General features: G+C 45.0%; 1 protein-coding gene across 1 annotated transcript; it reads left to right on the top strand.

Annotated features, from left to right (window-relative positions):
* The first annotated feature begins 337 nt into the window (after positions 1 to 337).
* Positions 338 to 12,043, top strand: NUDT7 (nudix hydrolase 7). The gene is made up of 4 exons (XM_041770259.1): positions 338 to 453; positions 2,378 to 2,531; positions 6,659 to 6,817; positions 11,375 to 12,043. Exons 1-4 carry the CDS (start codon positions 419 to 421, stop codon positions 11,741 to 11,743), a joined length of 717 nt encoding a protein of 238 aa, XP_041626193.1. The 5' UTR covers positions 338 to 418; the 3' UTR covers positions 11,744 to 12,043.
* Positions 12,044 to 13,417: the final 1,374 nt, after the last annotated feature.

Raw genomic sequence — 13,417 nt, 5'->3', positions numbered from 1 at the left:
TTAACCTCCCCGCAACAGTGAATGCAGGTGTCAAATGCTCTGAACTCACCAGCACTGCATTTGTACGTTCTTTCCTCTTCCCTTTTTTTTTTTTTTTTTTTTTTTTTAACAAGGACCAACCTCAGAATTCTTCAGATGCTTTTCCCTCCTGAAGAAGCCGGGCATAAACCGCTTTGCAAAACCGCAAAGGGCCTGGCCCTAAGCCCCGCCCCGCGGCCCACAGGCCCCGCCCACCCCCCGCCCCGCGCCCCCACGCCCCGCCCACTCCCCGCCCCGCGGCCCCAGGCCCCGCCCCGCCCACGGCCCCAGGCCCCGCCCCCTCGCCCGCCCACGCCCCAGGCCGCGGCTGCTCTGCGCATGCCCACCGGCTGAGCGCTTCCGAGGCGTCTGCATCAGAAAACAAACTTTTGCCTGCGGGATGTCGGGGCCTAGTCGGTCCCCGGAGCCGGCCAGGTAAATCCTCCCCCGCCCTGGGCACCCGGAGCCCCGGAGCGCCGTGCGGGGCCTCCCTGCGGGGCTTCCTGCCGAGCGCACCTGCCCCGCGGAGCCCGGCCGGAGCGCCCGCCTACCTGGCCGGCTGGGCCCTGGCGCCTTTGCACCTCCCCGCGAGGCGGCGGGCTTCGGGCCGCGGGCCCACTCCCCACGGGCAGAGCGCTGCGCCTGCCCAGATGCCTGCCCCCTCCGTCCCAGGGCTGTGCGGACCTTGACGCCGGGAAGCACGAGCGCGCCCGGCAGCTCAGGGTTCGGGGCCCCGGAGGTGACCCTGGGTCTCGGTTACCGAACCTGACCCGCCCGAGCCCGAGCGGGCCTCATCTCGCGGGGCCGTTGCGAGGCTGGAAGAGAAGCGCGGAAAGTGCACCCGAGGAGCGCATGCAGGCGCCTGCTGCTGGGGTGTAGTGTGGGGGTTACTCCAGGGACCAGCCCCAAATGTGGACAGACACACTTTCGCCAGTGCTGGCCCCACTGGTTGGTTCTGGGAGAGCCTCTTAAAAGCCGAGGTTGGCCCGGTGCGTACCCGGCGGCCTGCGGGCCTGGGATGCGCTCGCTCCAGAACGCCCTCCAGGGCCACCTGATGCTGGAGACATTTAGGGCAGTAGTTGCCGCTGCACTGGGCGCTGGCCGGTGCCAGCCACCGTATGCCATCGGTGTCACTCCGGGCTCACAGACACCTTCAAGCATGTCACAGATGCGGAAAGCAAGGCTTGGGGAGGTCATCCCTAAACACTTGAAAACCACAGCTGCCTTGACTTACGTATCTCATTTTGCCCACGATGCCTTTCCCAGCGGGAAATTAAAACCAAACGGTTAGTTTCTAGGCCTGGCATAACAAACTACCAAAACTTGATGGCTTAAAACAACGGAAATTTATCTCCCAATGTTCTGAAGGCTGGACATCCGAAATTTCCTGCCTCTTGCAACTTCTGATGGATCTTAACGTTCCTGAGCTTGTGGCAACATCACTCCAGTCTCTGTGTCTTCACCTTGCCCTCTTCCCTATGTGTGTGTCTATGACCTCTCCTTTTTACAAGGTCGCTAATCACTGGATTTAGAGCCCACCCTAAATCCAGGATGATTTCATCTCAAGATCCATAACTACATCTGCAAAGATACTATTTCCAAATAAAGTCACATTCTGAGCCTTCTGGGTGACATGAATTTTGGGAGACGCTACTTAAACTGCTACACAAACCAGCCACAAAAGACACCAGTCGAAAGGACCAAAACATTCAGGGTCATGAACTCAGGGCACCCAGTGTGTTTGTTATAAATCCAGATACTTTGCACATTGTCCTCCAAGTGGGTTACCCTGGTCCACAGGATCAGCATCACTATTGCTTGGGAGTTTGATGCTAACTTCCAGGCCCCACCCCAAACTTCCTGAGTCACAGTTTTGGGGGGGGCGGGGCCCAGCCCTCTGGGTGAATCTGTTGCCACTAAAGTTTGGGAACCACTGTTAGAAGGCAATTGAAAACGAAAGGGTTTGATAATATAAGAGAAAGTCCTTAACCTGACAGTTGTCTAACCTTACAATGACTTGTTTACCAACACTGCCTTACTGGAATATAATTAAGAATTCAACATTTAACTAGGGCATTGTTGAAAGAATATTTTACCATAATTTCTATTTAAGTTTCAAAGTGAACTTGTGTACTAAACTGTATTCTTAGTTTTTGTTTTGTTTTGTTTTGTTTTTTTGCTCATCTTATCTTGCCAACAGTCATGTGATTTGTGTGTTATTTCTGCTGTGTTCCTGGAAAATACAATGAGAGTCAGAAATGGTAAGCTCCAAGATACACAATGAAACCCAGAAACATAGGACTAGGAGCTTTTTATCATAACTCTGGTTACTAAAATATTTGGTTTGTTTCCATTTTAGACACAGTTTGATAGATGAAGCTAAGGCTCGCTTAAAAAAGCATGATGTTGGGACCAAATATTCTCACTTGTCGTCTAACAAATTTTCTGTCCTTTTACCATTGTTGGTAAAAGAAGGAAAACTCTACCTGTTGTTCACCCTCCGGTCAGAGAAGGTAGGTGACAAAAAGATTCCTGCCATTCAAGTTCCAGGACATTTGAAAACCCCACAACAGTTTGTCACTTGCACACATTTTGAGACCATGCATTCTCAAATGGACTTTCAAGATTGTGATGTTCAGGGGTACAAGAAGCCACAGGATAACAAAGCATTTTTTGGAGAAGTTTTTTTAAAAATAAGTAATTTAGCTAGCAAGTAATTTGAAATACTTTTAGACCAGGGTCTCTTAATCTTGGTGCTATTGGCATTTGGGCTGGATAATGTTTTTTGTTGTGTGAGCTATTCTGTGCATAATGAGATGTTTAGCATCACCGTGGGCTTTACCCACTAGGTGCCAGTAATACACACACACACACACACACACACACACACACACACCCCCTTTGTGACAACCACGGGGTCTCCAGACATCCCTGTCCTGGCAGGGGTGGGAGATGGGTACAACTGCTGCCTCCAACAGCCACTGTTTTAGACTCCCACCCGGGTTATAATATGAAAATTCTAGAGCACAGAAATTAACAGCCTAGGCCCTGAAGCTGGCTGCCTGTGTTTGAATGCAGGCTCACTCCTTGCCAGCTCTGTGATTTTGTTCTAATTACTTGCCCTCTCTGTGCTGTAGTCTCCTTACCTGCAAAATGCAGACAAAACACTAGCACGTGCTTCATAAGGCTACTATGAGGATTTTTCCAGGGAAACAAATGCAAAGCAACTAAACTGGCCCCAGCACATGGCAAGGATGCAGTAAGCTTCAGCTGCCATCACTATTGCTGTTGGCAGACATGGCCTGAGGTTTTCAGATAAACTATTCTAACTTTAAAGAAATGTTGGGCTGGGAATGGAGCTTCCCTGGGTACACCCCTGGATATAGTCATTCTCCTTTGCTGTTGGGGTGCTTCTGAGGAAAAGTTGGGGAAGCAGTAACTTCAAAGCTATCCAAGTACAAAAAATGAAACTGAGCCATACAGCATGGCTTCAAAGCAGAACAATGAATAGTATTCTCTCAGGGGGGAAAAGAAAGCTGAGGAATCAGCTGAAGTTTTGTGGGTTTGAGATCAGACTCGTGTGGATTCTTTTGGGTCTGGGTCAGGTAACAATCACATAAACACAGGAGGTAAGAAAGTCCAGATTCCAACAGGAGATACCTAACTGGGAGCCAGGGGACCTGGGTCTGTTCTTAGTTTTGCCAAAGAGCAGAGGAGAAGCACTTCAATATATTTTTCGAACCATCAGACAAATAATAATGTAGACAATTGAGGCAAAACCAAAATGGATCTTCAGGTTACTGCTTCATCCAGAGAGCTTTGCCTGTTGATTATTATGTGAGAATCATCTTACACCATAAACTCTGGTGTGCAAAGATCACGTTTAAAAAAAAAGTATTTAAAAAAATTTTTTTAATTAATTAAAAGTATTTAAATCTAATTAGATCTGATTCTACCCCTGTCTCATTCTAGGGGCAAGAAATTCCCTCCCAGGCTTTACTGGAGCTGCACAGCTCCCTGGAGTAGCACAAGTAGAGAAAGGGAAGGGGTACCTGTCCCCAATCCCTCCTGCTTTAGCATGGGCTCTCCTACCAGCTCTGGAACCTAGAACAAAGTTTTTAATCTCTATGAGTCTCTGTTTTCTCATTCCTAAAATGGGATTGAAAACAGTGCCTAATGTTATGAGGGTAAAGAATCCTCCTCTCCTCTCCTCTCCTCTCCTCTCCTCTCCTCTCCTCTCCTCTCCTCTCCTCTCCTCTCCTCTCCCCTACCCTACACTCCCTTCCCCTCCTTTCCTCTCCCCTCCCTTCCCCTCCTCTCTCCTCCCCTCCTCTCCGCCATTCTACTTGTCTTTCCTTTCCTCCCTCTCCCCCCAGCTTGCTAGGGCTTGAAACAGGCAAAAGAAAATGCAAGAACAAAACATAGACTAAAGTTTTGGGAAATTAGCCTACAACCTTACTGGCTTCTAAATAGATTTCCATAAAGGTTTTATTTAATAAAAATTTTTATGCCGTTAAAAAGAAAGATTAAAAACGTCTGTAATTGGGGCCCTTTTTGGCACTGACAGTTATGAATAATGATTTTTATGAATGTGTCTATTTTCTTCAAAACAGCATAGCATTTTCTTAATAGTGTTTGAAATAGCCATCCCATCAGGTCTGTATTTCTGTCGAGCCTGGTGACTCCCCGTAGGTGCCTTCTGCCACGAATGCTCTGGTGCTCCATGTGCTACCACAATAGAATACTTTTTTTCAGAGGTGATGTAACAGTAGGTTTGTTTCTTAAACATTTGGGTAGTCAGTAGTCGAGATTGTAGAAACATATCCCTCAACCTTGTTTTCACCAACTCTCGTAACTGTAATTGATGTGAAGATGTGTGTGATTCCTATGTCCTGTAGCAATTCCTGCAGTGTTCTTGATACACTAGCAGAGAGTTACTTTAAAATGTTATCTTTTGTTTTTTTTAAAAAAGCTTGCTTAAATGGGACTTTAAATTCTAGAGCACTACAGAATTTATAACAGCATCTAGTTTATTCTTACATAGATATATTGGCCCTGGTGCTAAAAATGCCAGTGAGATCTCTTGATTTAGCTTCTGAACATCAAGAACTGACCTTACAAGGTCTCATTAATAAATATATCACATTGGCCAGACCCTGTGCCATGAACTTCAGCCATCAGCCTATGTGACTGGCTCTGTGACCTTGGGAGATATACAGGGACATTATTCCTGTGTCATCCCATTGAGAAGAGGCCCACCTGGACTCCTGCTGAGCCTGAGGCCTTATGGCAGTTCAATAGAAAGGATGGTGGGCACCAGGCAGGAGTGAAGTCAATAAAGTTGGGTTATATTTTTTGTAACCCAACCCAAAGATGGAGGATGCTACAAATGGAGCCACAGTTCTTCTAAAGTCAGGAAGGCATGGAATCAAGAGTGGAGTGGAAGGGGCAGTGTAGGGAGAAGAGACTTCTATTCCCTTGCATGCATGCACAGAGATACAGAGGTGCCGATGTGTCAATGCTAATGGCTCAAGTGGTCACTTTACCTGCCTTTTAGTAGGCCTTAATACATGTGTGGTATGCTGGTTAAGAGCATGGGATGGAGAGTTAAAACACTGGTGTACATTCTGGCTCTACTACATATATAACCCTTGTGTGACGCTGGTCAGGTTTTGTTTTATTTTGTTTTTTGTTTTTAACTCTTTTGAGCTTCTGTTCCCTTGTCAAAAGAGGAAATGGTAATAGTATAATAGTAGCTTCTATATCCATCGATGGATGGATGGATAACAAATACATGATATACATGGCATAGGTAAATCCATAGAGATAGAAAGTAGGGGCAAGGAAGCGGGAGGTTGGGGAGCAAGTACAGGGTGAAGAAAATGTTCTGGAACTAGACAGTGGTAGTGGTCATACAGCATCATGAATGTATTAAATGTCACTGAGTGGTTCACTTTAAAATGGTTCATTTTAGGGGCACCTGGGTGGCTCAGTCAGTAAAGCATCTGTCTCTTGATTTTGACTCAAGTTGTGATCTCAGGGTCATGAGATGGAGCCCCTTGTCAGGCTTTGAGCTCAGCAGAGTCTACTTAAGATTCTCTCCTTCTCCCTCTGCTCTCCCTGTCCCCCTGCTGCTCACACTCTCTCTCTCTAAAAAATTAAACATGGTTCATTTTATGTTATATAAATTTCACCTCAATTAAAAAATAAATGCTTTTTAAAAATAACAGCATACGGACCTGTTCTAAGGGCTAAATGGAAAAGCTTCTTGTGAAGAAGCATGCCTGGAGCAGGGTAAGCACCCAGTAAAGGCTGTCTATTGATAACATCGCCCTTTTTATTATACTTCCTTTTGGCTCCCTCCTCCCCCCCCCCCCCCCCCCCCCATTAAGCATAGATCTGTTTCATGTGCTTGGTATCTTTTAGGGGCAAGTAGAAAAAAATTACAAGTGAAGGAAGTTCTCAAAGCTCATTTTTAAAAAGGATTCAAGTAAAAACTTTTTTGGGGAGGGGGTGTTCTTATACCCCCCCTTATTACCCCCAGTGTGGGAGTGGTCTCTGGCACAAAATAGGTCAGTAAATACTTGTTGAATGAGTCAACTGGAATCCTGCATCACAGCTCTGTTCTTTCACTATCCAGCTAAGAAGGTCACCTGGAGAAGTTTGTTTCCCCGGAGGCAAGTGTGAACCTACAGATGTGGATGATGTGGCCACAGCTCTCCGGGAAGCCCAGGAAGAAGTAGGGCTACATCCTCATCAGGTGGAGGTTGTCTGCTGCCTGGTGCCGTATCTGTTTGATGTAAGTGGTAGAGTGGAACTGGATTGCTTACACTGTCATGAGCCCCTGGTGGATCCATGATTGTCAGCATTCCGTGTATGGGCAAGCATGACCCTTGACAGATGGAGCCCAGAGACAGATTCTCATGTAGACTCTGCCCCTTGTCAGTCAAGTGGCCTTGGGCAAGCCCCCTCTCCCTTTGGAGCCCCTCTTTGCCCATCCAGAAATGAAAGGTTCGAACTCCATCTCTGAAAGTGGATCTCTAGAATCCTGCAGGTGCTTCAGGATTCTTTCTTTAACATTCAATTTACACTTTTTTTTTTTTTTTTGCCAGTATACATTTTTTTTTGAGAATTCAGTTGAAAAAATAATCATGCCCTTGAGCATGCTGTGTTCCAAACTTTAGCCTTTTGGAAGCCACTAGTGTCTTACCTTTGTCCTAAATATACATATTTTTATACATACCATGGAATCAAGCTTATCCATATCACATTAATAGAGAAGTACCCTGAGATCACTAGGCAAGCTGTTTAAGAACTATTGCTATTTGTAACTACATTTCTGTGTGAATCAGGACTTCCTTGATTGTATACATAAAAAAACAAACATGAAAGCAGTAAAATGAATTCTGGGGCTGATATACCCAGATCTTACTGCACATGAACTTTCAACTGTTGCATTAATGGACTTTAGAAGGAGTAAATATTGTAAATTTGTACTTGGATGACAGCATTATTTTATTGGTTTAAAATTTCTAATATAAACTTGTAATGTTAGCATAGTTACAGATTTTTTTTTTTTTTTAGCATAGTTACAGATTTACAGAAAAGTTGCAAAGATACTATGGAGGGTTCATGTATTCCGCACCCAGTTCCTCCCATTGTCAACATCTTACATCACTGGTGTATGTTTGTTACAACTAAGAAACCAATGTTAATACACTGTTATTACCTAAACTCCAGACTTTATTTGCCTTCTACTAATTTTTCTACTAATGTCCTCTTTTCTGTCCTGGATCTCATCTAGGATACCATAGTGTTTTTGGTTGTCACGGCTCTTTAGTCTCTGGTCTGTGACAGTGTCTCAGACTTTCCTTATTCTCGTGACCTTGACACTTCTGAGGTGCACTGCTCAGGTATGTTGTAGAATGCCTCTCCATTTGGATTTACCTGATATTTTCCTCGGTTAAGCTAGGGTTATGGGTTTGGGAGAAGACTACCACAGAGGTGAAGTGCTCTAATCCCATATTGAAGGTAGGTATAAACTGTGTGCTTTATATACATTGGGCTTTCAGGTACATTTTTATTTCAGGAGGAGAGTCCCACTGATGCATAACAATGAGAAAAACAGTGAGTCAGACCATCCTTTATGTTCCATTTGGCTTAAAGTCTCGGTGGTACAGTCTTGTGACGATCAGTGATGCTGAGACATCGATCTTAATCAGGCCCATTTTGAAAACAGAAAGGTCACCACTCAAGGGAGATTTTGTTCAGAAGAAGTTAATGGCCTCTCAAATAAATGCCTCCTAAATGAGAGGGGAAAGCATGGGATTAGGACAAGAAATGTATCAATTACTTCCTAGGCAACTAAGTTTTCTAATGGGAACCCCTTCCACTCAACGTCTACAAATCCCCCAGCCTAAAGGGGGGATTTATTTTAAAACTCTATTGACAGATTGAACCCTAATGGTAAAAAAAGTTCCCAAAGTGAGAGTAACTCAGTTTCCAAGGCTCCTGGGAGCTACTGAGTTCTGCCTATGAGGGGTAAGAATACGACTGTCTTCACAGGAGAATGTTGGGTCTTCAGGAGATTTCGGTGGGCCAGATGCTCCTAAAGCCAGAGATTTCTAAAATGACCTCCTCTTGATATAATAATGCCAATCACATTATCAAGAAATTAGGACGAACAAAGGCTTTCAAGAAAGATGTCCTGTGTTTGGAAGTGCTGGCGAGGGTTGTTTTGTTCTTTGGGACCTTGCAAATCTTTTAAACGTAGTATAAAACTACCATTTATTAAACACAAGCAGAATCTAACTCAGTGATTCTTACTTAGAGCTGATTTTGCCCCCGGGGCACATGGCAATGTCTGGAGGTGTTTTTGGGAGTCAGAGCTAGAGGGGGTGCTGTTGGCTGTTTCCCACCTCCTTCGTTAATCCTCCAAGGCAGGCTATGGCCCTCCAAGCCCACCCAAGGTGTCCTGCCATACATGTATGTGCTTCTCTTTCTAACAGCTTCGGGAGACATTTCTCCCTTTTCTCTTTAGAAGCCACAAACCCATACATTTCCACGCATTCTCCTTCACTTTGCCACCTCTGCAGCTTCAGCTCCTATAAGCATTTCGGTGCCTTTCCTTTCCCGGGAATGTTTCTAAGCACATGTGGCTTCTTCCAGGAGCCTGGAAACATGCCTTATCCCTGCTGCCACAGCAGGAGACAGTCTCCATGGGATTTCAGCTCAGCAGGTGGTCAAAATTCAGTCTTTCCTTTGTCTTAGCATGTCTGCTGTGCACGCACCATCCTTTTTTCCTTCTAAGGCAGACACCTGTGTTTTGGGAACTATGTGTCCAGAGATTCTGGTTCATCCACAGATTTCCAAAGTCTTTCTGACTTTCTAAGCTAGAGCCGTGTTGAACATGCCTGACTTCCCAGCAGAAACATTCAGTATAACAACGTTACCTCCCTTTGTGGCTTTGATTCCCCCACCACACACACCAGTTATTTTTTATACATACCAGACATGCGAGTCCAAGGGCCAGCACTGCCACGCTAAGTTGCTTGTCCATACCTGTGCCTAGCAGTTTGGCCCTTCCAGTAAGGGTGAGTTTGTGCTCCTAGCTCAGCCCTCAGGAAGAGCTTGAATCCAAGCTGCAGCTGAGAACTCTCCACTGCAGTATGTAAGCCATGTGCAAGGCTGGTGTGTCATCTCTGAGATATGGCGACATTTGTGTCTTCACAGCACTTAAGCACTATACTCTAGCGTGTGGGCAGCAGCTGGTGAATCCTGGTTTCTACCAAGTCTTACATGGCCGTGACCTTGAGCAGGTTGCCTCAAGTCTGCTGTTAGAGCTTCTTCAAGTTCAGACATGTTGTGAAGAAGCAGGGAGAGGGTGCTGGGTACTAGACCAGGGCCCCAGAAGCTGTGGTCACTTCATGGTGATAGCAACCACAAATGCACGTTGAACGAACACTGCGGGTTCTGTTCAGAAGCCATCATATCCCTCTGTGTTTCTGAAAGTTCTCACCTGCAGCTTTCCATCCTTCCTTGCTCACTGAGAGCCTGGAGGGCCTGAGAATGGTCTTGGCTGGGCAGGCCTTCACCAGTGACTGTGCTGAGGGGCATGACAACCTAGCTCTGCACCGTGCTTTACACCTGGATGCCCTGCAGCACCCTCGCCCTCGCCTGGCCTCCTCCCTACCTCAGGCTTTGTCTTGGGAGTGCTTCCTTAAGAAATCACTTTCATCTGAGTGTTCCCTACCTCCCAGAGACTGCTTCTGGGGAACCTGTGGCCAAAGAGGCCAAGCATTCACCCAGGGCCATGTGTTGTTCACTGCTGGTAGAATGCTGTTTCTGCCTTGGGGCCCCTTAGGATCCCAGATCTCCCACCCCAAGGACAGCTAAAGTCTACACTCCTGGTCCAGATACTGACTTTCACTATGAATTCAGTTAATGGTCTGACTCATTACTGCTCTTAAACATGCTTCAGCTGTCACACCCCTGAGAATTTTCCATGGACCTCTTTATCCTGCTCTATTATCCCAGCCTCACAAGGTATCCCTGGCTTTTCCCAGCCACTTTCTCTTGGAATGCCCACCCCGCCCCTAACTCAGATTCTTCTCACTTTCCATTTCAAGCTTATGCAGATCTTCTCTTATGATGCAGCTCCTACACTAAACCCCAGGCCTCACCCTGGAGATTTCCCAGCAGGTCTTTCACTTAACAATACCCTGCATTCATTTGCAAGCAATTGTGGTTATAAATAGAAATCCTTCTCCACATATAAACATCTGTTATGTAAAATAGTTAATATATAATGATAAATGTAGTTTCCCATAATTGGGTATATGACACAGTTAATATTGTCACTTTTCTATTAATAAGATGGCACATCCTTATCTGTACTGATGGGGAAGGGTGTCTATCCCATGCATTCTGAGGGCCGCAGAGTATCCTGTAGATACACTCATAACTGACCGACCCTGAATGTCCATCAGTGGAGGAGTGATAACTTTATAGTTTGGGACTATTGCAAATGATGCTTCAGTCTTGTATCTTTTCTCACTGGTAGAAATTTATCATACAGATATATTTACACAAATGCGGTTGCTAGGTCTAAGGGACCATGTTTTTATGATATTGTCAGATTGCCCTTCCGAAATATTATACCAGTATGTTCACAAAAGATACCATTTTCAGACTTGTCTCATAGACACTGCGTCAGGTAGCGGCGAGACTACGCCCATTTCAAAGGGGATATGACGTTCACCTCTGGAGCAAATTCTTGCTCCTTCCCTACCCACCTTGTGTAATTGACTGCTTTGCACTGTTTTCTTAATCTGCGTATTTTGTTTTCTGCTTTTAGAGAGATACATTGATAACCCCGGTTGTAGGATTTATAGACCACAACTTCCAGGCCCAGCCTAATCCCGATGAAGTTAAGAGTGTGTTTTTGGTGCCTCTAGAATATTTCCTACATCCGCATGTCTACCACCAGAGCTACCTGACACGTAGTGATCATCATGTTGTTATTCATTGCTTTGAGTACACAAACCCTGAAGATGGTGTCACTTACCAAGTCAAGGGAATAACTGCAAAACTAGCCCTGTTCCTTGCCTTAATTATTTTGGGGAGAAAACCCATCTTTGAAATGGAGTTTAATCTCAATGACCTAATTTCATCCTCTGAAGAGAATTTCCTGAAACTTCATAAACATGCTACAAGCAAGTTGTGATTTGTGAGACCACCACCCAAATAACTAAGAGGATTTTATGGGTGCTGATCCAGAAGAACAACAACAATGCAAGCTATTGGAATTTGACAGGTGCAGCTCTTTTTCCTGCAATATGAAGACCAAAAACCTTGACTTTTTCCCTACTTGCCCTGTATTACCTGGAAGAGCAAAAAGTCTTTCAAAAGTGGAAAAATGTGTTCATAGTGTTGCATCATTTCACCCACAACATGTCAGTATTTGTTCTACACATGAAAGGTATCTGGCACAAAGTAGGCACTTAATAAATATTTGCTGAATATATGAATGACCCTGTGGCATTTATTTTATTCATGAGAGGTAATATCTTTTTCTGTCTGTTGTTACATGTGACTGGAAACTTCTGGCTGGCCATTAGGATCTATCCACCTTTTCCTCCCTGGCAGTAAAGTCGAAGCTAAGCTCCTATCTCCCTAGGAAGAAACTGTATTACCCAGGATCCCCTGCAGTTAAATGTGTCTCTGGAACTTAATTTGGGCCAATGGGATGTGAGTAAAATTTGGTCTTGCAGGTCATCTCTAAGTGAAGAGATAAGCCAGCTTCCTTGGACTCTCCCCTTTCCAGGAGCTGCAACATGGATTTATCTGCAAACCAGCCTTGACCGTACAAGTGAGGACAATTCCTAGGGATGCAGGACCCAAAGGTGGTAGGAGTTTGGATCTCTAAATGACTCTGGAGTAAAGCAAACTGCCACCCTGCATTGTTCACTTGGTCTTGTTATGTGAGAGAAGAATAAAATTCTGTCACTTTTCTGCCACCGTTATTTGGGGTCATTTTATTAGAGCAGAGCAACAGCTCTGCTAAGTAATAAACCATAACACTTGAAAATGGCTAGATGGCTATTTACCCAAACTTGAAGTGTTGCCAGCAATTAGAATTTGGGATGATTCTGACATTTAACACATGTGTCTGTGACATGCACAAGACACCCATGGGTGTTGGTAGATTTAGCAGTCATCATCCAGAGCAACTGAAACAAAGGAATTTAAGAGGCCCACATGCCCACCAATTGGGAGAGACAATGTTCTCTCTCTTAAGATGATGAAAGCAGAAAAACACTGGTTTTGATCACAAGCCCTAAGTCAAAAGTCAAAAAGACAAACGTTCTGAATTGCATGTCTTGAGATCTACCACTCTTATGTGGACATCTCCATACATGATGCCCTCTAGTTAGCAAGAATTTCTTTGTTCAATTATCGTATTAACCATCCTGCACAAGGTCAGAGAAACCATGCATGAAGCAACATGACCTCAAGTCCGTGGTGGCAATTTCCTATCTTACTGACAGTTACCAGAGTTTTAGAAAGCCAAACCAGTTTTAGCAAGATTCTGGTATAGCTGAAAATGTGATTGCCTACACCAAACAAATCAATCGGCTGGCGGAAGAAAAACACCCGATATGCTGCTTTGCACCCATAAGCATGGAAATGGCACAGATCTGTCTCCAACCTTGAAAGCAGATGTTGGATAAGCTTCTCCATTAACATTCAGTAACTGGCCCTGCATGAACAGGCCTAAACTGTTTCTGAGCAATTATAGAAGCATTTGCAAATGTGTATTTACAATCTGACAGCAGTATAATTGCCTGGTAGATTGTTGACCTCTCTGGCAGTGCAGAAAGCCGCCTTTCTGAACTGT

This window comes from Vulpes lagopus, chromosome 10 (genome assembly GCF_018345385.1).
Source record: "Vulpes lagopus strain Blue_001 chromosome 10, ASM1834538v1, whole genome shotgun sequence".
In the NCBI taxonomy this organism is placed as follows: Eukaryota; Metazoa; Chordata; class Mammalia; order Carnivora; family Canidae; genus Vulpes; species Vulpes lagopus.
Note: the sequence above shows the minus strand (reverse complement) of the source record. Positions and strands in the feature narration are given on the sequence as shown.

Bases quoted from the DNA above. Each gene is read 5' to 3' on its own strand.
- NUDT7 (XM_041770259.1), top strand. From the start codon at position 419: ATGTCGGGGCCTAGTCGGTCCCCGGAGCCGGCCAG. The intron at 2,532-6,658 runs GTAGGTGACAAA...TTCACTATCCAG, and splicing joins TCACCCTCCGGTCAGAGAAG to CTAAGAAGGTCACCTGGAGA. The intron at 6,818-11,374 runs GTAAGTGGTAGA...TTCTGCTTTTAG, and splicing joins TGGTGCCGTATCTGTTTGAT to AGAGATACATTGATAACCCC.